Raw genomic sequence first — 21,330 nt, 5'->3', positions numbered from 1 at the left:
GTTTCTTTTTACATTCTTAATGTACTGCAAATTCAATATAAAAAAATACACTTTACTGACTTATTTATAGTTTAAAACTAACAAAATATGACAAACTTTATACACTATTTTTTCTCTCTTTATATTAGCTATCATGAGACCGAAATATTTTTAATCCAGCGTAGAACAAGACCATGGTATGCCTTTTTGTCATTACGAAATCCTTGCCTCTAAAGACCCAGTTGTGACAGCAAGTCTTCAAAATCAAGGAATAGGTAACCTTTTTTTTACTTACTCATAAAATATGTTCTGATTTATTTGGAGTCCACCAAAACTTGTTTTGCCAAGTGAAAGTTACCCGCTCGCTTATATACTGCTGACGTCCATAAGGTCTGAACGTGCAGTAATCCCATTTGTTATTAAACATTTGAAAGGCAAAATAAAATAAAAAGCATCAACCAAAATTTGTCGCAAGTCTGTTAAGTCAGATAGAACGGCCTTACCGTGAGGTTAAACGTCGCTCGCGAACAATAAGACAAACACTGTCGACTTCCCGAAGGGAAGAGTCTAAAAGAATATGAATCAGACATTATAATATATATAAACGTAAAATGCCAGTGTATTAAAAATCTAGATGGGTACTACCACAAGCGAGTTGTCAAGTGGCCTTCGCCTAAAATTGCATGAAAAGTTGCCTTGAGCGCGTTGCTCGAGGACATTCTGGAACCCAAAATTAAAATTCTCGAGAAAAGGAGGATTTTTCACATCACTCTTCAGTATTTTAAAGAAATGTTTACTTTTACATAACATTTTGTGAGAAAATAAAGGCGAATTATGACCTAAAACTTGTTAAAATGTGCTGGAATAAAGAAAATTATAATTTTCAAACTTCTACATATAGAAGTGTAGGAGGCCTACACCTATTTATATTTATTTATATATTTTCATTAAGGTTCATTATGGCCAAAACTTGGCGTGAGCTTCAAATAATTCAATACAATACTACTGCAGCGGCTCAATCTGTGTCTAATTGCGACCCGTCGCCAAAGAAGTGTCTCAGAAATCTTTTTTGGATGTTTTCTATCATAGGTATGTTTGGCCTTGCAGAGCCAAATATTAATAATTTTTATTATTAAAATATTAAAAAAAAAGTATATCAAAAAACCGCAAATCACTCTTACATTATTAAAATGAAACGCATACATTAAAAGACTTTCCAAAGTATGTAGTTGAAATCTTTCTAGCTGGTTAATTTTTACCTGGGTAATAGATAAATTCTACAGGAGATAAAGATCTGAAAAACGGTATGATATGACACTTTCCAGTGATAAAAGGTAAACTTAATTAGACCAACTGTTTTAAAAACTGAAAATGTTAAATAAATAAAAATTCGACATACTTTCAATTTCTCATATGCTCAATATATATATCGTTTCGACCAATAAATAAAAATATAGCTTGCGTCCATTCCTTTGACAGCTGTCACCGTAAAAACCTGAACATGGCTTTACCACTTTTTATAAAAACCGGTACTGTCTTAATATTAAATTTTAATATTTTAAATAAGTCACACATAATATCAGTTAGGACTTTCAATTTCAAATTGTTCGTTCTACTTTGCAAAATGTTTGATAACTTTTAACAATTATCATATCTTACTTAGTTTTTGCAAAGTATTATATATATTTATTCTTTTACTTACATACTTAACACTTGCCACATTCGATCCTTGTTTAAACCATGATTCAACATATGAAATAATTCTTTCGTAGATTTTTCCATCAAGAGATTGTTGGTAGGAAATTATTCTCTATATAGTAAAGACAAATTATTTACTAAAAAGGTTAATAATAAAAAAATACTTTTTACATCAATAATATTTTTAATTTTCTCGAATGTGTATTTGAAGTTTAAGAATAAACATTATATTTATCAAGAAAATTGTGTTTTACTTTTTTTATATCTTGATTCCATAATTTGAAATGACTAAACGCAATTCGCTGAACTGTGCCAAATATTGGCACAGTCTAGCTTAAAGCTAGATTTTTTCTCCTAACATTACAGTGGCACTGTTTATATAATTTCTTAGGAATTATTTCTTGTGTTTTTAAAATTTCTATTGTACGTTTAAATCACATCCATGTGAAATTGTTGAATTTTTGTAGAGATCTAATATTTATTAATTAATTAAATTAACGGTATTATGCAAAACTTAGATAACACCTTTAAAAACCAGTACAAAAAGCATTGTAAAGTAAAACAAATATCACCCCTGGTCGCAGCTAAATTTAAATAATATATAATTGTGTCGAACTAGTTAAAAAATTTATCAACATAATTTTTTTATAGAACCAGATATGGAAAACATCGATGAAATATATTATTCAGTTGTCAAGGTAAATATGAGTAAAACAATTATATAACTTATAAGCAATTTTAATAACCATTCTGATTTTTTTTCTAGTGTGAGTTTGACAAAGTGGAAAATAACACTACTAAAGAAATTGAAGACATTGATGACAAACTTGAAATAGGTAAGAAATTTTTCAAAATATTGTTTATTTTGTTTTATTTGTATTATAAAGTAATCTATTTTTACAGAAACACATGATGTTAAAGATGTACTTGTTTCGACAATTGGCTATAACGATATAAAAACTGAGACTCACACTCGGAATATTGAAATTCATACAGCTTCTTATTCAAATAATTGTAAATGTTATAATTGTGGAAAATTATTCGATACTAAAAAAGATATCCAACAGCATATGAAAAGTCATAGTTCTTATGACTTTCAATGTAGCGAATGTGTAAAATCATTCAAAACTAAATTATGCTTAGCACAACATTTGTACACTCATAGAGATTTCAACAATTTTAAATGTAGCAAATGCGGAAAAGCTTTCAAAGCAAAAAGTTATCTTGCAAAACATATGTATACTCACAAAGATTTCTTTAAGTATGAGTGTAACAAATGTGGAAAACTATTTAAAGATAAACGTCATATTATAAATCATATGAGTGTTCATTGCGACTCTTCCAATTATGAATGTAGCAAATGTGGAAAAACATTTAAAGCTAGAGGTTACCTTACAAAACATATGTATACTCACAGAGATTCTTGCAATTATGAATGTAACAAATGTGGAAAAGCATTTAAAATCAAACGTCATATTATACGTCATATGAGTGTTCATATTGAGTCTTTTAATTTTGCATGTAGTAAATGTGGAAAATCATTTAAAACTAAGGATTGCCTTGCAAAACATATGTATACTCATAGAGAATCTGATAATTATAAGTGTAACATATGTGGGAAAAGATTTAAAATTAATCGACAACTTTTACGGCATATGAGCATTCATAGTGAGTATTTAAATTTTAAATGTAATAAATGTGGAAAAGCATTCAAAACTAAGGACCGCCTTGCACGACATATGTATACTCATAGGGATTCTGAAAATTATAAATGTAAAAAATGTGAAAAAACATTTAAAACTAATGATTGCTTGGTACAACATATGCATACACATAGAGATTCTAACAATTTTGATTGTACAATATGTGGAAAAGCTTTCAAAACTAAAGGTTACCTCACAAAACATTCGTATACTCATAGAGATTCTTGCAATTATGAATGTAGCAAATGTGGTAAAGCCTTTAAAACTAAATATCACCATTCACTACATATGTATACTCATAGAGAATCTTATAATTTTGAATGTAATGAATGTGGAAAACAATTTAAAATTAAGTATCAACTAAAACGGCATATGGGCATTCACACCGTAACTTATGATTTTGAATGTAGCAAATGTGGTAAAGCATTTAAAACTAAATATTTACTTACCCGGCATAAAAGCGTTCATATTGTTATGTAATTAAAGAGTAACTCAGCTAAATTCTCAAACAATATATTTATTTAAGACAAAATTTAATATTATTAGCAAAACACACATACATGTATTATATAATAGATTAATCATAAGTTTTATTTTATATTCTTAATGTAGCGTATATTCAATAAATAATACGAAACAAAAGTTTTATATTTTAATAACTACTAATCTAATAGAAAAACTAATGTAAAATTTGCTTGAATGGTAAAAAATAAGATAAAACGAAACATGATACACTGCAAGTGTCTTGAATAGTTATTATTAAGTATTTTTAATACTGGTAAAACTTTATGATCAGTAAGTAATTGTTTTAAAAAATTATTGCTTTTGATATAATTGTTACATGTACCTATTTTAAAGTGAAAGCATGGAAGATCGACATGGTTGACATTATATATACATACAATACCACAAAATAGAGAATATTACGATGAATAATTGTAATATGGATTATCATAACTACTGTACGAACTAAACCCCGATGTAGTGTTATGGGAATCGCTATCTAAAAGATTACTAAAATGCAGTTAAAGCAAGGTTTGGTCAAGGAAATCATTTCAGTTTTTCCAGGGAGGGGGGGGGGGCAAAAGTTAGCCAGTAAGTGGTATTTTTTTTAATATTTCCATTTTTTTTAAATTCATGATATTTCATTAAATGACATGCATTTTTCCGGCCATATTCAAAGGTCTCCCTATTTAGAATCCACATCAAAAGCAATAAAAATTGTGCTGTCACGGTGGAAACTTTCAGTTATGTAGCATTCATATTAAGACTTTTTATAACAATATTACGACTTACGATATGTGAGAATCGAATGAAGCATATCTAGATTGATTTTATTGCTTTTCACGTAGATTTTTGACTTCTGAGAAGTGATAATTGTTTTTGCGCCCCCCTATATACCAAAATTCGCTTTGAATATACTTTGACTAACACTTTTATATTATACGTCCATAGTAATATCAGAAAAGATAGCTATTATATTTTTAAAACATAGTTTAGTATCGAAGTACAGACAAACTATGGAGCAATATACGAGATGCAACATCTGTCTACTTCTTCCGATTATTTCCTCCTGAGAGATGAGTTGGCTTAATATGTGTTATGACTTGACCTAATGAAAGTTAAATTTGGTTAATTCGTGTAGGTTAGGTTTGAGTTTATATATCAAATGGACGTTTCGTAACTGTTAAATAAACATTTTAGAGCAGCATATAATTTCACTAGTGCAATCAGTTTTATTATATTTTCGCTAGTAGAAATATATATCTACTGATGAAACTCTTTTTGGCCTTCACTAGTGAAAATATAACTTTCCTGAAAAATACACATTGACTATAACAGTTATACATTGCATGTAAGTAAATAATGATATCTATTTAAATGTAAATATTACCTCGTTTGGAAAAGTTCTAATTATATAATTTTACCAGCACCTGTTATATACATTAAAAGTCATGTAGTTGATTTTATACAGTTGTTTTTAAAATTATTAAACTTGAACTATTTGTTTATTAATATTGGCACTAATAAGAATATGAATATACATTAAAATTTCATTTAACAATTTTAACCGATATTGAGTTTCTGAGCGTGTCACCGATAAATTAAACTATTACCCTTTTTTATTTACAGTTATAAGTTTAAATAATCGCACCGCTGTTCTAAATTAAATGATATATATTTTCTCATTTAAATGTTTATTATATAAATCTTCTTATATGCTCAATATATATAGCGTTTGGATCAAAATATAAAAGCAACGGTACTCTCTGACAGCTGTCATCTTATAATAGAAACCTCACCATGTCATCACCTGTTTTCATAAAAATCGGTATTATACTAATATTTGTTTTTTTTTTAAATATACAAATATTCACTCTAATACCTACTTTGGATGACTAAAACAATTGAAAATATTTGAGACCCCTAATATCAGTGGAACATTTTTTTTCTGTACAGCCAAAACGTTACTCGAATTGTTTGATCTTTGCAAATGTAATATTGTTATAATGTTAATATAAAAAAATAAACGATACTGTAGTACTCCTCTACACTGACAATGGAAATCATATTATTAGTTCTCTATCAATTAGCTTGCAAGAAGGAATGAATAAATATCCATTCACAGGGTAGACAAGTTTATTTTTATTAACAAATTGCTAAAAATGAATATACCCATTTTGATTTCAAACACTCCAAACAAATTTATTTATTGCACATCCTCCATTGCAACATAAAATGCGTTAGCCCAATGCGTTACAGTGGGTGTTAATACAATCAACAACTACTAAGTTAAGATAGTGAGATAGACTTAAATCAAAGTCTGACAATTAGTAACTTATATATTATTAATTATGAACTATTATTACAACTTAAAATCAATATATGTAACTACCTATGCACAACTTAGCTCAATATTTTTGCATCATGTTATTCATCTGCGAAATTAGGAAAACTTAGGAAAACCTAATCTGTGATGATCGATTAGAATTTTAATTATATAATAACCACTAATTTCGACACAATATAAACCGAAAAATTAGAGTTCATATTGTTTTCAATCTATGTAACTTACTATTAACCACTTGTCTACCTGCATTTGTATTTAAATTTACTATAATAGGTATCAAAACATTATGTTTCTGTCCATTATTGATACAAAATAATATAATCGAAAAGAGTCTATATTATTATATAACAATAAAATCCCAACTTATTTTTACCATAACGTTAAATATTTTTATAGTCATTTATCAGAGGTTCGGTTACCAAATTATACTGATTATATATAATAATACAGACATGAGTTGACCATTCTTCTTTATAAACTGTAGAGATCTGCATCGGAAAATTTTTTTAGGATTCATAATATTTTTATAATAGTTCGAAGCAACAATAGAAACTGAAAATGTTCTATAAATGACGTCCTTTAAAAATATATATATATGCACTAAAATAAATTAATATGACCTATCAGCTGAACTATCAATATTACATTATGTTTTTATTTGTAAGTCATTAGTTTTAGAGAAACAATAAAAAAAACTGTATTTTTTTAGAACCGACTGTTGATAACAATGATGACACATTCTATTCTATTGAAAATATTGAATGTCCAGTTAAGGTAAATTCAACAACAACATTCATAAAACATGATTTTTTTACTTTTATCTCAAGCATTGTTATTATTTTAGTATGAATTTGCCAAAATAGAAAGTTTCAACAGTGAAGAATATACTATCGACAAAGTAGATGACAAGCTCGAAATAGGTTAAAATTATATACATACATTGCCATTTTTTATTTGAATTATATGATGATTTACTTTTACAGAAACACACGATGTTAAAGATATACTTATTTCAACTACTATTCACTGTAAAGATGATAATACTGACAATTTATATCGAAATATTGATATTCTTAAAGATTCGTATAGTTTTAAATGCAACATATGCGGAAAAATATTAAGTAATAAATATAATCTTACAAAGCATATGAACAATAATTGTGGATTTTATAATTTTGAATGTAGCAAATGTAAAACAACATTTAAAACCAAAGAACATCTTTCTACACATGTGTGTAATAATATAAATTCTTACAATTTTATATGTAAAAAATGTGGAAGAGCATTTATAAGTAAAAATCTACTTGCACAGCATATAAATATTCATAGTGAATCTTACAATTATGAATGTGACAAATGTGGAAGAGCATTCAAAGTAAAAAGTAAATTAACAAGACATATGAGTATTCATAGTGAGTCTTTTAATTTTGAGTGTAGCAAATGTGAGAAGGCATTCAAAGCTAAGTATCAACTTTCACAGCACATGGAAATGCATAGAACGTCTTATAATTTTGTATGTAACGCCTGTGGTAAGGCTTTTAAAACAAAAGCTCAACTCTCACAGCACATGATTGTTCATAGTGAAAATAATAATTTTGCATGTAGAAAATGTGGAAAAGCCTTTAGAGCCAAATATCAACTTTCACGACATATGAAAGTTCACAGTGAGACTAATAATTTTGTATGTGACACCTGTGGCAAAGCCTTCTGTACAAAAGCTCGAGTTTCACAGCACATTAACGTTCATAATCAATCCAATATATTTGTATGTAACAAATGTGGAAAAACATTGAAAAGTAAAGGAATACTTTTACGACATATGAAAATTCATGATAAATTTGAATACAAATATTGTGGAAGATCATTAAAAACTAACATTGAACTTTTACAGCACACGGATATTCATAGTGAATCTAATAATTTAGAATGTAGTAAATGTGGAAAAGCATTCATTGGAAGTTATCAACTTAGACGGCATATGCACATTCATAGTAATTCTTATAATTTTGAATGTAGAAAATGTGGAAAAGCATTTAAAGCTAATTATCAACTCACACGGCATATGCATATTCATAATGAATCTTATAATTTCGATTGTAGCAAATGTGGTAAAGCATTCAAAGCTAAATATCAACTTTCACAGCATATGAAGCTTCATAGCGACTCTTATAATTTTGTATGTGATAGTTGTGGAAAAGCTTTCCGTTCTAAACCTCGAATTTCGCAGCACATGAGTGTGCATAATGAATCTAGAAATTTTGTATGTAGCAAATGCGAAAAACCGTTTAAAAATAGACGTACACTTTCACGACATATGAAAATTCATAATAATTTTGAATGCACTTATTGTGGGAGATCGTTCGAAAACAAACGCGATCTTTCACAGCATGTAAGCATTCATACAGAATCTAATAATTGTATACCTAGTATACGCATATAAAGGTAAATATCAGCTTTCACTGTATATTAACATTCAAGTTGCTATAATAATTTAAATTAATAAACACAGTGATTTTGTAAGTAACATTAATAGAAAAGTTTTCAAAAATAAAATTTAAGTTTCTAGACATATGAGAATTCATAATTTGTATATCTAGTGAATGTAGCAAATGTTGAGATGCAATTATGTTTTAAGGCAGTCTTTCGTCTCATGTAAGTATTTTTCACACTCTTGTGAAAGGTAATTATTGAGGTCTTAGAGGAAAAACGTTACATTTTAAAGTTTTGTATGAATAAATGTATTTCATGTACATGTATAATAGCGATTATATATATTTTGATTATGAATAAAATTATGATGAATCTGTAGTCCTAAAAAACTTGAAATATCTGGACGTATATGACAATACAGCTGTATTATTTCTCAATGGAACTAGAATCTAAAGCGGTGCTAATTAGATTTTCTAATATGCTAAACCAGTGTTTTATTAAACGGCGTTATGAAACATTGATGACTATTGATTCGTAAATCCAAATAATTTATGTCATGGGATGAGGAGGGGCTGAGAATTAAAAATATAAAAAGCTACTGTTTAATTGAGTAAATTATGAGATATTTTAGTTTTTATTGTAAAACTATTTTACTTCATATTAGCTCTTACAGCATTTTTTTAAAATTACTTGCTTATGCATTGTACTGATTTAGTATAATTTAACTAAAACTGCTATTAGATAGATTATTATGTTAATTATGAGATATAATGAAATTTGAGGATACAATTGCTTGGAGTGTTTATTATATCGACATGAAACGTTTTCTAGAAATAGAATTTGTAAAAAATTTGGCAAGTTCTTTAGTCTGATCCGCCATCTTGTTTCAAAATGGCCACTAATAAAATCAAAATAGCTTTTTTCAATAATATCCCAGACAAAAAAAGTAAAGAGCGCAAATCAATTTTGTAATAAAAATTAAAATAAAATAACGTGTTCCAGTTCCTAAAATATTTTAAACCCATTATTTACATTTAGGTCATGCGACGTATCTACACAGCCAACAATAATTCATATTTTCATGAGATAAATGGGCTTCAGAATTGTGTACTCTTGTCTCACGATAAATATTTTCCTGTCAGTCTCTATTCAGACTATTTAATATTTTTGTACTTATTTATAAACTTTTATAAATAAAATATTTATTTTTAACCATTGTTTTTATTTATTTTTACTGAGTCATCTATATTGAATTTTTATATATATTTTTATATAAATTAAAAAACTTCGGCTAGTTTTAGTGTAAAAATTATACCTACGTCTAAGTTTGCTTGGTACTATGGGGGCCAATATAGATTTGCTATGGCCAAAACTGGTCGGCGCAGAAGTGGCATTGTTGTGACGGTTTTCGCTCTCTCGACCGGCAAGCTTGTAAGGGTTCGGACGCGTGCCGTCGCGCGTCCACCCCATTTTTGTAATGTAATCACTGTAACCTTAAATAAATATTACTGCAGCGGCTCAATCTGTGTCTCATTGCCACCCGTCACCAACACACCCCTAAAGTACACAATTTTTTTATATGTTTATAAATTTATTACAAGTTACAGTAAGACATACATGAAAATAAGTTACAGAATGCTGGTTTACATTTATTTATCAAAAAATCAAAACACTAGTGGCTTTAATAAAAAAATGCTTTAAAAAAATATATAAAAACATTTTACAAGATAAAAAAAACGACATTTTATGTTGTTTTCAATATTTGCCCAGTTAATTTGATTCGTGGTGAAAATTTCATACATCAACACAAAACAATGCAGTATAATTTAATTAAATGTTTATTATGAATCCTAAATAAATTAAGTTTGCTTTTAATAATAAACCAGACGTGGGACAGCAATTTTAAATATACGTAAACTTTTTCGACAGTCATAATTATGTATGTAGCAAATATGAAAACGCTATGTTCACTTCCACAGAATATTAGAATTCACGATGCTTTGTAATATTGATTATAGAAAATTCTGTACAGCGAATGTAAAAAAATGTATGTATGTACATATGTTTTATGTCGTCACATATTTTTATACTTATTGTCGTTCTATTTATAGAATATCAAATCAATTTCTTATATTTTTTTAATTTAATTTAGTGATATTTTATTTTTATTCATTATATTTTCATCTTAAGTGAACGTAAACTGTTATTTTTAATCTACACCACTTTTTGTGCACGTTCATTCAAATACACAACTAGGAATTTCAAGTGTTTAGGACAATTCCAAGATCTTTTAGATGTTTAGAAATCTTTTCTACACACTCAGCTATGGCGGCAAATTATCTTTATTGAAGTGATCAGACGTTCTCCTCAAAAATCTTGTTCCCTATACAAAATCTCACGCTTCATTTCTAATTGAACAAATTTTCTGAGATGACCTTTTTATAAGTGTCCTTTGATATTTTCAAAATCTGGTCACCTCATCTTTATGAAGAATGTTTGTCTACAACCAGCGTTGTTTCATGGCTCTTTCTGCATGAGTTTTACAACCTTAAAATATTTGTAAAAGGACGCTTCTCAAAATTAATTTACATCATGTCTGTATTATTTTTTAAATTTAAGTTTTAATAAAAAAAATATTTTCTTCTCATTAGTTTTATATATTTTGGCGGGCGGATGGTAACGGGTAGCAATTACCAACAGATATTATCTTATTAAATAAATGATGTATGGTTTACATGTTATACATATAATGACAAGATTTAGAAAATATCAAAGGAGGACACTAAAAATAAAAAGCCCATCTCGGAAACAAAAAATTACAATAAAAAAATGGTTATTACGGAAATTTTTGTTTTAAAACCATCTCTGATTTTTTTTGCAGAGAACAAATTCAAAAGTAATAAATAAGCCCCCACAATATATTGGGTAAAAACACGCAGAGACAAATTCTGTATTATAAAATTATGTTCCTGTAAACCGCAAAGGTTTCTCTAAACCTGCTGATTTTTTTAGAAGAGGACTATGGACCTGAATTTTTTTTGCGAACTTTGGAAATAAATGTTTTTTTTTAATAACGAAATTTAATGTTTGAACGAGTGATTGTTTCAAACGTGATACTGTACAGAAATCTACTTATTTCATAAAAATATTTTTTTGTCATTCATTAAAATATAAATTTTTATACCTTAAAATACACAACTTTTAAATCTTTTTCGGTACATTTACAAATTTCACTTATGCTCAACAATGTAAAGTGTTTAGATCATAAAATAAAATATCGGCTCTCGTTGACAGCTGTCAACCGTATAATAGAAACTCACCATGGCATTACCAGTTTTCATAAAAACCGGTATCTTACCAACACACGTTTTTTTCAATAATATACCAATGTTTACCATCATTATTAGTTTGTACAACTCAAAAATTATTTGATGCTATTTTTATACATTCATCTAGAACTTACATTTCTTAAATCGTTTTTCATTTATCTGGAGCTCAATTACCAAACCATAATGATTATACGTATATCACATATGAACATAAGTTAATAATTATTCTTTACAAACTATCGAAAAGTGTCCTGCATTCGAAAAAGCACTTGTATTTTTTTATGGATAACTTAAAAAAATGTATTTTATAAACATTTTTTTTAGAACCGGATGTTGAAAACAATGATGCCAGATTTTATTCCATTGAAACTATTGAATGTCCAATTAAGGTAAATTCAACGACTTAATTCATTTAACATTATATATTTTTATTCGCAAGTACTGTTGTTTTTTTAGTATGAATTTGAAAAAATTGAAAGTTCAAGCACCGAAGAATATACCATCGACAAAGAAGATGATAAACTCGAAATAGGTTATAAATAATATACTAATATTCTTTTTTATTTTAATTATATGATGATTTATTTTTTCAGACACGCATGATGTTAAAGATGTACTTATTTCGACTACTATTAGCTGTAAGAATAATAATACTGATAATCCCTCTCGAAACATTCGTACAGATACTTATAGTTTTGAATGCAGCATATGTGGTAAAGTATTAAGTAATAAATATAACCTTACAAGGCATATGGGCAATCACAATGAATCTTATAATTTTAAATGTAGTAAATGTGGAAAAACATTAAAAAATAAGTATCAACTTTCACGGCATATGTATACTCATAGAGATATTTATAGTTATGACTGTATTGAATGTGAAAAATCGTTTAAAACCAAAGAACAACTTTTAACACATATGTATACACATAGAAATTCAACCAATTTTGAATGTAATGAATGTGGAAAAGCATTCAAAAGTAAGAATCTACTAACACAGCATATGAGCATTCATAGTGAATCTTACAAGTATGAATGTAGCAAATGCGGTAAAGCATTCAAGGTAAAAAGTAAACTATCGCGACATATGAATATTCACAGTGAGTCCTTTAATTTTGAATGTATCAAATGTAGAAAAGCATTTACAACTAAATATCAACTTTCACGTCATATGAACATTCACAGTGAGTCTTATAACTTTGTATGTAACACCTGCGGAAGAGCTTTCAAAACTAAAGCTCAAGTTTCACAACATATGAGCGTTCATAGTGAATCTAATAAGTTTGTGTGCAGTAAATGTGGAAAAGCATTTAGAGCTAAATATCAACTTTCACGGCATATGAATATTCATATTAAGTACAATAACTTTGTATGTAACAATTGTGGAAAAGCTTTTTGCTCCAAAGCCCGAGTTTTGCAGCACATGAATGTTCATAATGAATCTAATAGTTTTGTATGTAATAAATGTGGAAAGACATTAAAAAGTAAGGGAATACTTGCACGACATATGAAAATTCATAATAAACTTGAATGTGATTATTGTGGAAAGTCATTCGAAATTAAAAATGAACTGTCACTGCATATGAGTCTTCATAGTGAATCTAATAATTTGGTTTGTAGCAAATGTGGAAAAGCATTCAAAGCTAAATATCAACTTACTCGACATATGAATATTCATATTGATTCTTATAATTTTGTATGCGACAGTTGTGGAAAAGCTTTCTGTTCTAAAGCTAGAGTTTTACAGCACATGAGTGTCCATAGTGAATCTAACCTGTTTGTTTGTGGCAAATGTGGAAAGCGATTAAAAAGTCAGCGGATACTTTCACGACATATGAAAATTCATAATAATTTTGAATGCATTAATTGTGGGAGATCATTCAAAACTAATCTTGAACTTTCACAGCATATGAGCATTCATACTGATACTAATAATTCTCTAGATAGTAAAAGCATTCTTAGCTTAATATAAAACTTTACTGCATATGAATATTTTTAGTAAAGCTTATATATTTATGCAACAATGTAAAAAAGCTATAACGGCATATGAAAATTAATATTATGCTTTATATAAGGAATAAAACGAATGTGGAAAAGCAATAAAATTGAGTTGATTTTTTATACATTTGAGAATGAAACATAAGAGTGAAAAGGTGTTAGTAATTCTGGAGATTTAATTAAAACAAAATATTTTATGTAAACAAACAAAACTGAGTTTTCATTTTACATCATATCAATTCCTAATATTTTTATGGTGAAAATAATTATGTTTATTCAGCTTAAAACATTTGATTATATAATTATATTATTATTATTCAAGGTATTGAATTCTAGTGAATGAAGTTAGATATGAATGCAAATTATTTATTACGCATAATATGAATCATATTTTTTAATAAACAATACAAAATAAAAGTCTTATAGTTAATTTAACTCCTAATCATAGTATGAATAATTTGCCTGAATAGTAGAAAATAAAAAATAATTGTTAGAAACAAGATTTGCTGAAATGTCTTTAATATTTATAGGTAAGTATGGTTCTATAATAAAAACTTGCTGTTCAGGTAAGTGTTTTTTAAGGCGACATGAAAAATTACTACTTTAATTTGTGATTTTTTAAATTAAATTAAATATGAACATTAGATTAACATATCAAAGTAAAATACATGCAGGGCCGAAGATAAGGAATGCATTAGATCGAGGTTTATTAATTAAATTTAATTCAGAATTTTTTTATTATTTTTTATTTTCATCAAAAGTGCAGGTAAACAGTTATTTTTAATCCATATCCTTTTCTGTGCACGTTCATTGAACAATACCTTTGAGAACTCGAGGTCTTTGATTTTTTTAGAAATCTTTCATATATAATCAGCTGCGGAGACAGATTATCTTTATTAATAATGTTTGTCTATAACCGACATTATTTCTGAGTAAGTGTTTCAACTTTAGAATATTTGTAAAAGGACACTTCCACACGAAGCAAACGAAACAGTCAAAATAATCATTCCATAAGTATTTATAATTTCAAAACTAAAAATGAATTTACTTCTAAGACAGCACAGAAATCTACTTATTTAATAAAAAGCAAAATATATATATTTTTACTATTTCTGTCAAACATTAAAATATAAAAATTTACAATTTGTAATATGAATTAAAATATACATTTTAAGTATCACAGTTAAAGATTAAAATATTTTCAACATTAAATTTGAGTATACGTATATGTACTTTATTTCGAACTAAGAAGCTTAAATTATTTTTTGTATTTACCCCGATATCACTTATGCTCAATATTATAAAGTGCTTAGACCGAAAAATAAAACATCGCTCTTTGACAGCTGTCAGCGTAAAACAAACCTCACTATGGCATTACCAGTGTTCATAAAAACCGGTATTTTACCAACGCATATATTTTTTTCAATAATATACTACTGTTTAATATCATACTAGTTGGTACAACCCAACTGCTTTAAATATAGTATCAAAATTATTTGATACTATTTTTAAATCAACATATTATATTTTTAATATCATTTTCATTTATCTGGGGCACAATTACTAAACAATAATGAGTTTTGTTCATTTTTCTTATTTATAACCTTATATGGTATAAACGTTTTTTTTAGAACCGGATGTTGAAAACAACGAAGCCACATTTTATTCCATTGAAACTGTTGAATGTCCAATTGAGGTAAATTCTACAACTGTATTCATTTAACATTATATATTTTTATTCGCAAGTACCTTTACTATTTTAGTATAAATTTGAAAAAATTGAAAGTTCAAACATCGAAGAATATACCATCGACAAAGAAGATGATAAACTCGAAATAGGTAAAAAATATATACAAACATTGTTATTTATTTTATTTGAATCATATGATAATTTATTTTTTCAGACATGCATGATGTTAAAGATGTACTTATTTCAACTACTATTTGCTGTAAAGATGATAATACTGACAATTTCTCTCGAAACATTCATACAGATTCTTATAATTTTGAATGCAGCGTATGTGGTAAGGTATTAAGTAATAAATTTAACCTTACAAGGCATATGAACATTCATAGTGAATCTTGTAATTTTGAATGTACTAAATGTGGAAAAACATTAAAAACTAAGTATCAACTTTCACGTCATATGTATACTCATATAGATATTTATAATTATGACTGTAGTGAATGTGAAAAATCATTTAAAAGTAAAGAACAACTTTTAACACATATGTATGCACACAGAAATTTAACCAATTTTGAATGTAATGAATGTGGAAAAGCATTCAAAAATAAAAATCTTATCAGAATTCATATGAGCATTCATAGTGAATCTTATAAGTATGAATGTAGCAAATGCGGAAAACCATTCAATGTTAAAAGTAAACTATCACGACATATGAACATTCATAGCGAGACTTTTAATTTTCAATGTATCAAATGTGGAAAAGCATTTACAACTAAATACCAACTTTCACGTCACATGAATACTCACAGTGAGTCTTATAACTTTATATGTAACACCTGTGGCAGAGCTTTCAAAGCTAAAGCTCAAATTTCACAACACATGAGCGTACATTGTGAATCTAATAATTTTGTATGTAGTAAATGTGGAAAAGCATTTAGAGCTAAATATCAACTTTCACGTCATATGAATATTCATAGTGAGAATAATAATTTTGTATGTAACGATTGTGGAAAAGCATTCTGCTCTAAATCCAGAGTCTTGCAGCACATGAATGTTCATAATGAATCTAATAGTTTTGTATGTAGCAAATGTGGAAAAACTTTAAAAAGTAAGGGAATACTTTCACGTCATATGAAAATTCATAGTGAAACTAATAATTTGGTTTGTAGCAAATGTGGAAAAGCATTCAAAGCGAAGTATCAACTTTCTCGGCATATGAATATTCATATCAATTCTTATAATTTTGTATGCGACAGTTGCGGAAAGGCATTCTGTTCTAAAGCTAGAGTTTTACAGCACATGAGCGTCCATAGTAAATCTAATCTGTTTGTTTGTGGAAAATGTGGAAAACGATTAAAAAGTAAGCGGATACTTTCACGACATATGAAAATTCATAATAATTTTGAATGCATTAATTGTGGGAAATCATTCAAAACTAATCTTGAACTTTCACAACATACAAGCATTCATACTGATTCTAATAATTCTGTAAATAGTAATAGCATTCTAAGCTAAATATCAAATTTTACTGCATATGAATATTTTTAGTAAAGTTTATATTTTTGCATGTAACAAATGTGTATATGCTTATTAATTTACAACATAGCATTTCTTAATCAGTTAGCTGTGAAAATAATTATGTATAATTATGATTTTATAATTATATTATTATTATCTGAGGTATTGAATTCTAGTGTTCAAAGTTAAATATGAATGGAAAAACTTTCATAACTCAAAATGTTAATAAATAATACAAAACCAAAATTTTTAGTTTGCTTAACCATTAATCATGGCATGAAAAATTTTCCTGAAAATAAATCTACAGAAAACATGTTCCATTGAAATGTCTTAATATTCATTGGTAATGTTTGCTATAAGTAGGATTTAATGATTGGACATTGTTTGTTAAGGTAAGATTAAAAATATACCTGCCATAAATGTATTAAATTCATTGTGTATGTGAATACCGGTACTAATGTTTTGAAATAAATATAAACATTATATCGAAGTCAAATAAATAAGTAGCATTTTATGTTCAATACTTAATGTTTTGTTCTCCTATTGTTTGTTTATTGTGTTGTCCCGAATTGCTATAAATTTGTATGATTACTTTACAATGGTTATTTGTATGTTTATTTAGTTTATCTGAAATAAAAATATATCTTGAATCATATGATTAAAAGTATTCAGCTTAATTACAGCTGTTGACGCTAGAATCGCGTTTAATTTTAATTAAAAAATCATTTTGTATTAAAAAAATGACTAAAAATAATAGTAAAGGGGCAAAAAATAGTATATACAATCTAGGCACCACTGTAATTGATATCGTAATACTAGTAAAAAATAAAGATATATTGTATATAGAAATCTACATAATTTCTGTAGCGTTGTAGGGGCTTATTTATGTATTTATTTGTTCATTCGTTATAGCCAAAACTTGGCGGCACTCTGGTAACACTGAAGAGACGGTGGTAAAAGGCAGCGCATTATTTTGGTAGATCTCGACGAGAAGAAAACGGCTAGTGGTGCCTCATCCACCATTCACTCTCATATACATATTTGAATGACAAACATGTAAAGTAATATAATCCCCTCATAAAATACTACTGCAGCGGCTCAATCTACATGTAATTTCCACCCGTCACCGTCTGTCCGCCAAGGTTTTAAAAACAATTCTATCACCAGATCCAGCAGCAGCATATTATTAATTTGCTCTGATTAAATATTCTGTATTATTCTTTAAAAAATCTTATTGTTTATCAATTTTGCGCACATATGTTTTTTTTGTTTTGGACCTTTGTTTAGATTTATTTGAAATATGTAAAACCTTTGTTTAGATTTACTTGAAATATGTAAAACCTTTGTTTAGATTTACTTGAAATATGTGAAATATTGTTCACCTAATTTGTATAGCTAACATTAAGGCAAGGCAAAATTGTCTCGTGCGTCAGCGTCGTCGTCAAACAGTTGTAGTGATTAGAAGTAGATTTTCCATTTTGATCAATAGTATTTATTGTTAGCCATCAGATGGCCATTTCGTGTTAAAAAAAAGTGTGTAAAATTACACATTGATTTACATTGGTCCTTCGAAGCCGTTAAGATGATTTTTCCAAGAAGTTTAAAGTCGCAGGTAAAGAGAAAAAAACGCCAAATTCTCATCAGCAGAGAAATATAACATTCTGTCCTTCGAACCGGATTTACCGTCAGAATGGAAGCGCGTAAACTATTCCTCGGGTGGAGACAACGGGACAACCGTAAAATAAAACCAACCGTAAAACATGTACTGCGATATTAAAGGGATGGATGTACAATTTTTCCTGGTTTTCATTTAATTCTCAAAAAAAACATTATTTTATTTTGTGTTTTGGTCTTTAATAATAAGCATATTTGTTATAAACAATAATATATATTTTATAATCAATAAAAATGGATTTTTTTTTCAATCTGCAATGCCCAGTGTTTTATATTATTTCGACCAAAAAATAAAAATTATTGGTTTCTTTTGACAGCTGTCAGCGTATAACTTGTGAACTTCACCATGTCATTACCAATTTATATAAAAACTGGTATTGTCACAATTATTTAGTTTTTTAATTTAACATATAAAACTTACTAGCTTTTCTAGTTTGGACGTCTAGTATTCATGCTGTTTTTCAATAAACGTCATCTATCAGTGATATAAATACGATATGATAGCAATTATACTTAAAATTTTGGTCATAGGCTAATTTTTTTCTTTGCAAACTGTCGATGTGTGATCTGCATTAATTATGATTAATTAATGCAGATCACATATCGACAGTTTGTAAAGAAAAAAATCGTCCTATTATTTTTTTCTGAAATTGCAAAGCGATAAAATTTCAAACGTTCCATAAACAACACCCGTATAAAACTTAAAATTAATTCAGTAAAATAAATTAATGTTACGTGTAAGCAGTATGGATTTTTTTAGAACCAGGTGTTGAAAACAATGATGAAACATTATATTCCTATAAAAATATTGAATGTACAGTTAAGGTAAACAATTTTATTTATAAAACAAAATGTTTTTAAATTTTAATCGCAAGTACTGTTGTGTTTTTAAGTGTGAATTTGACAAAAAAGAAAGTTCTGAAGAATACACTGTCGACAAAGTAGATGACAAACTCGAAATAGGTTAAATATATATACACACATTGTAATTTTTAATTTGAATTATATGATGATTTATTTTTACAGAGACACATGATGTTAAAGATATACTTATTTCGACTAATATTTGCTGTAAGGATGATGATTCTGACAATCTTTCTCAAAATATGGATATTCATACAGAATCTTTTAGTTTTGAATGCAGCATATGTGGAAAAGTATTAAATAATAATTATAACTTTACAAGGCATATGCACAACCATATTAAACCTCATAATTTTGCATGTAGCAAATGTGGAAAAACATTCAAAGTTAAAAGTAAATTATCACGGCATATGAACGTTCATAGCGAGTCTTTTAATTTTGAATGTATCAAATGTGGAAAAGCATTTACAACTAAATATCAACTTTCACGGCACATGATCATTCACAGTGAATCTTATAATTTTTCATGCAACACCTGCGGAAGAGCTTTCAAAACAAAAGCTCAAGTCTCACAGCACATGAGTGTTCATAGTGAATCTAATAATTTTGCATGTAACAAATGTGGAAAAGCATTCAGAGCTAAATATCAACTTTCACGGCATATGATCATTCATAATGAGTCTAATAATTTTGTTTGTAACAATTGTGGAAAAGCTTTCCGTTCTAAAGAAAGAGTTGTACAGCACATGAAAGTTCATAGTTTTACTTCTCATAATTTTGTTTGTAATACATGTGGTAATGCTTTCAAAACTGAATATCAACTTACGCAACATATGAACATTCATAGTAAGTCTAATAATTTTTTATGTAACAATTGTGGAAAAGGTTTCTGTTCTAAAGCCCGAGTTTTACAACATATGAGTGTTCATAATGAATCTAGTAATTTTGTATGTAGCAAATGTGGAAAAATATTAAAAAGTAAAGAAACACTTGCACGACATATAAAAATTCATAATAAATTTGCATGCAATTGTTGTGGGAGATCATTTAAAATTGAACGTGATCTTTCACAACATATGAACGTTCATAGTGGATCTAATAATTTTGTATGTGGCGAATGTGGAAAAGCATTCAAAGCTAAATATCAACTTTCTCGGCATATGAATATTCATATCAATTCTTATAATTTTGTATGCGACAGTTGCGGAAAGGCATTCTGTTCTAAAGCTAGAGTTTTACAGCACATGAGCGTCCATAGTAAATCTAATCTGTTTGTTTGTGGAAAATGTGGAAAACGATTAAAAACTAAACGAATACTTTCACGACATATGAAAATTCATAGTAATTTTAAATGCACTAATTGTGGTAGTTCATTTAAAACTAAACTTGAACTTACACAGCATATGAGTATTCATATTTGAAATGTTGTATTTGGTAAAGCGTTTTAAGCTAAATACTGATTTTCACTGAATATTAACATTTATAGTGAGAGGTATAACTTTTTATGTCACAGGTATGGAAAAGTTTTCTGTTATTTGACGATATATTTTGTATGTAGAAAATATGGGAAAGCAATAAAAGTAAATATTGACATTTTAA

The 21,330-nt window shown here is 27.8% G+C and overlaps 5 protein-coding genes across 7 annotated transcripts; all 5 read left to right on the top strand.

The window, feature by feature from the left end:
- The first annotated feature begins 1,411 nt into the window (after positions 1 to 1,411).
- On the top strand, positions 1,412 to 4,022 carry LOC148228218 (uncharacterized). The gene is made up of 4 exons (XM_088199864.1): positions 1,412 to 1,508; positions 2,329 to 2,375; positions 2,444 to 2,513; positions 2,581 to 4,022. The coding sequence occupies exons 1-4, from the start codon at positions 1,481 to 1,483 to the stop codon at positions 3,858 to 3,860; spliced, it is 1,425 nt and encodes a 474-aa protein (XP_088055990.1). The 5' UTR covers positions 1,412 to 1,480; the 3' UTR covers positions 3,861 to 4,022.
- Positions 4,023 to 5,622: 1,600 nt separating this feature from the next.
- On the top strand, positions 5,623 to 9,147 carry LOC148228217 (uncharacterized). Its single transcript, XM_088199575.1, has 4 exons — positions 5,623 to 5,712; positions 6,941 to 7,005; positions 7,076 to 7,151; positions 7,215 to 9,147. Exons 1-4 carry the CDS (start codon positions 5,685 to 5,687, stop codon positions 8,669 to 8,671), a joined length of 1,626 nt encoding a protein of 541 aa, XP_088055701.1. The 5' UTR covers positions 5,623 to 5,684; the 3' UTR covers positions 8,672 to 9,147.
- Positions 9,148 to 11,917: 2,770 nt separating this feature from the next.
- Positions 11,918 to 14,200, top strand: LOC148228216 (uncharacterized). Of its 2 annotated transcripts, none has more exons than XM_088199988.1 (4): positions 11,918 to 12,010; positions 12,315 to 12,379; positions 12,447 to 12,522; positions 12,584 to 14,200. In XM_088199988.1, the coding sequence occupies exons 1-4, from the start codon at positions 11,983 to 11,985 to the stop codon at positions 13,960 to 13,962; spliced, it is 1,548 nt and encodes a 515-aa protein (XP_088056114.1). In that variant the 5' UTR covers positions 11,918 to 11,982; the 3' UTR covers positions 13,963 to 14,200. The 2 variants fall into 2 exon arrangements, with proteins under 2 accessions (XP_088056114.1, XP_088056113.1); XM_088199987.1 differs by lacking the exon at positions 11,918 to 12,010 and adding an exon at positions 12,156 to 12,204.
- Positions 14,201 to 15,278: 1,078 nt separating this feature from the next.
- On the top strand, positions 15,279 to 17,439 carry LOC148228215 (uncharacterized). Its single transcript, XM_088199984.1, has 4 exons — positions 15,279 to 15,384; positions 15,620 to 15,684; positions 15,752 to 15,827; positions 15,893 to 17,439. The coding sequence occupies exons 1-4, from the start codon at positions 15,357 to 15,359 to the stop codon at positions 17,188 to 17,190; spliced, it is 1,467 nt and encodes a 488-aa protein (XP_088056110.1). The 5' UTR covers positions 15,279 to 15,356; the 3' UTR covers positions 17,191 to 17,439.
- A 1,730-nt stretch (positions 17,440 to 19,169) lies between these two features.
- LOC148228214 (uncharacterized) lies at positions 19,170 to 21,330 on the top strand. 2 transcript variants are annotated; one of them, XM_088199986.1, is made up of 4 exons: positions 19,170 to 19,241; positions 19,628 to 19,692; positions 19,761 to 19,830; positions 19,894 to 21,330. In XM_088199986.1, exons 1-4 carry the CDS (start codon positions 19,214 to 19,216, stop codon positions 21,150 to 21,152), a joined length of 1,422 nt encoding a protein of 473 aa, XP_088056112.1. In that variant the 5' UTR covers positions 19,170 to 19,213; the 3' UTR covers positions 21,153 to 21,330. The 2 variants fall into 2 exon arrangements, with proteins under 2 accessions (XP_088056112.1, XP_088056111.1); XM_088199985.1 differs by having other exon boundaries at positions 19,613 to 19,692.

The sequence above is a fragment of the Plectrocnemia conspersa genome, unplaced genomic scaffold, assembly GCF_051122295.1.
Source record: "Plectrocnemia conspersa isolate PC_06_02 unplaced genomic scaffold, ASM5112229v1 ptg000012l, whole genome shotgun sequence".
NCBI lineage: Eukaryota > Metazoa > Arthropoda > Insecta > Trichoptera > Polycentropodidae > Plectrocnemia > Plectrocnemia conspersa.
The sequence above is the reverse complement of the archived record's forward strand: the minus strand, read 5'-3'. Positions and strand labels throughout refer to the sequence as shown.

Excerpts from the sequence above, each read along its gene's own strand:
- LOC148228218 (XM_088199864.1), top strand. The coding sequence starts at position 1,481 with ATGGCTTTACCACTTTTTATAAAAACCG. Across the intron at positions 2,376-2,443 it reads TATATTATTCAGTTGTCAAG|TGTGAGTTTGACAAAGTGGA; the intron begins GTAAATATGAGT and ends TTTTTTTTCTAG. Across the intron at positions 2,514-2,580 it reads TGATGACAAACTTGAAATAG|AAACACATGATGTTAAAGAT; the intron begins GTAAGAAATTTT and ends CTATTTTTACAG.
- LOC148228217 (XM_088199575.1), top strand. The coding sequence starts at position 5,685 with ATGTCATCACCTGTTTTCATAAAAATCG. Across the intron at positions 7,006-7,075 it reads ATATTGAATGTCCAGTTAAG|TATGAATTTGCCAAAATAGA; the intron begins GTAAATTCAACA and ends TTATTATTTTAG. Across the intron at positions 7,152-7,214 it reads AGATGACAAGCTCGAAATAG|AAACACACGATGTTAAAGAT; the intron begins GTTAAAATTATA and ends TTACTTTTACAG.
- LOC148228216 (XM_088199987.1), top strand. The coding sequence starts at position 12,174 with ATGATTATACGTATATCACATATGAACATAA. Across the intron at positions 12,205-12,314 it reads TATATCACATATGAACATAA|AACCGGATGTTGAAAACAAT; the intron begins GTTAATAATTAT and ends CATTTTTTTTAG. Across the intron at positions 12,523-12,583 it reads AGATGATAAACTCGAAATAG|ACACGCATGATGTTAAAGAT; the intron begins GTTATAAATAAT and ends TTATTTTTTCAG.
- LOC148228215 (XM_088199984.1), top strand. The coding sequence starts at position 15,357 with ATGGCATTACCAGTGTTCATAAAAACCG. Across the intron at positions 15,385-15,619 it reads ACCAGTGTTCATAAAAACCG|AACCGGATGTTGAAAACAAC; the intron begins GTATTTTACCAA and ends CGTTTTTTTTAG. Across the intron at positions 15,685-15,751 it reads CTGTTGAATGTCCAATTGAG|TATAAATTTGAAAAAATTGA; the intron begins GTAAATTCTACA and ends TTACTATTTTAG.
- LOC148228214 (XM_088199985.1), top strand. The coding sequence starts at position 19,214 with ATGTCATTACCAATTTATATAAAAACTG. Across the intron at positions 19,693-19,760 it reads ATATTGAATGTACAGTTAAG|TGTGAATTTGACAAAAAAGA; the intron begins GTAAACAATTTT and ends TGTGTTTTTAAG. Across the intron at positions 19,831-19,893 it reads AGATGACAAACTCGAAATAG|AGACACATGATGTTAAAGAT; the intron begins GTTAAATATATA and ends TTATTTTTACAG.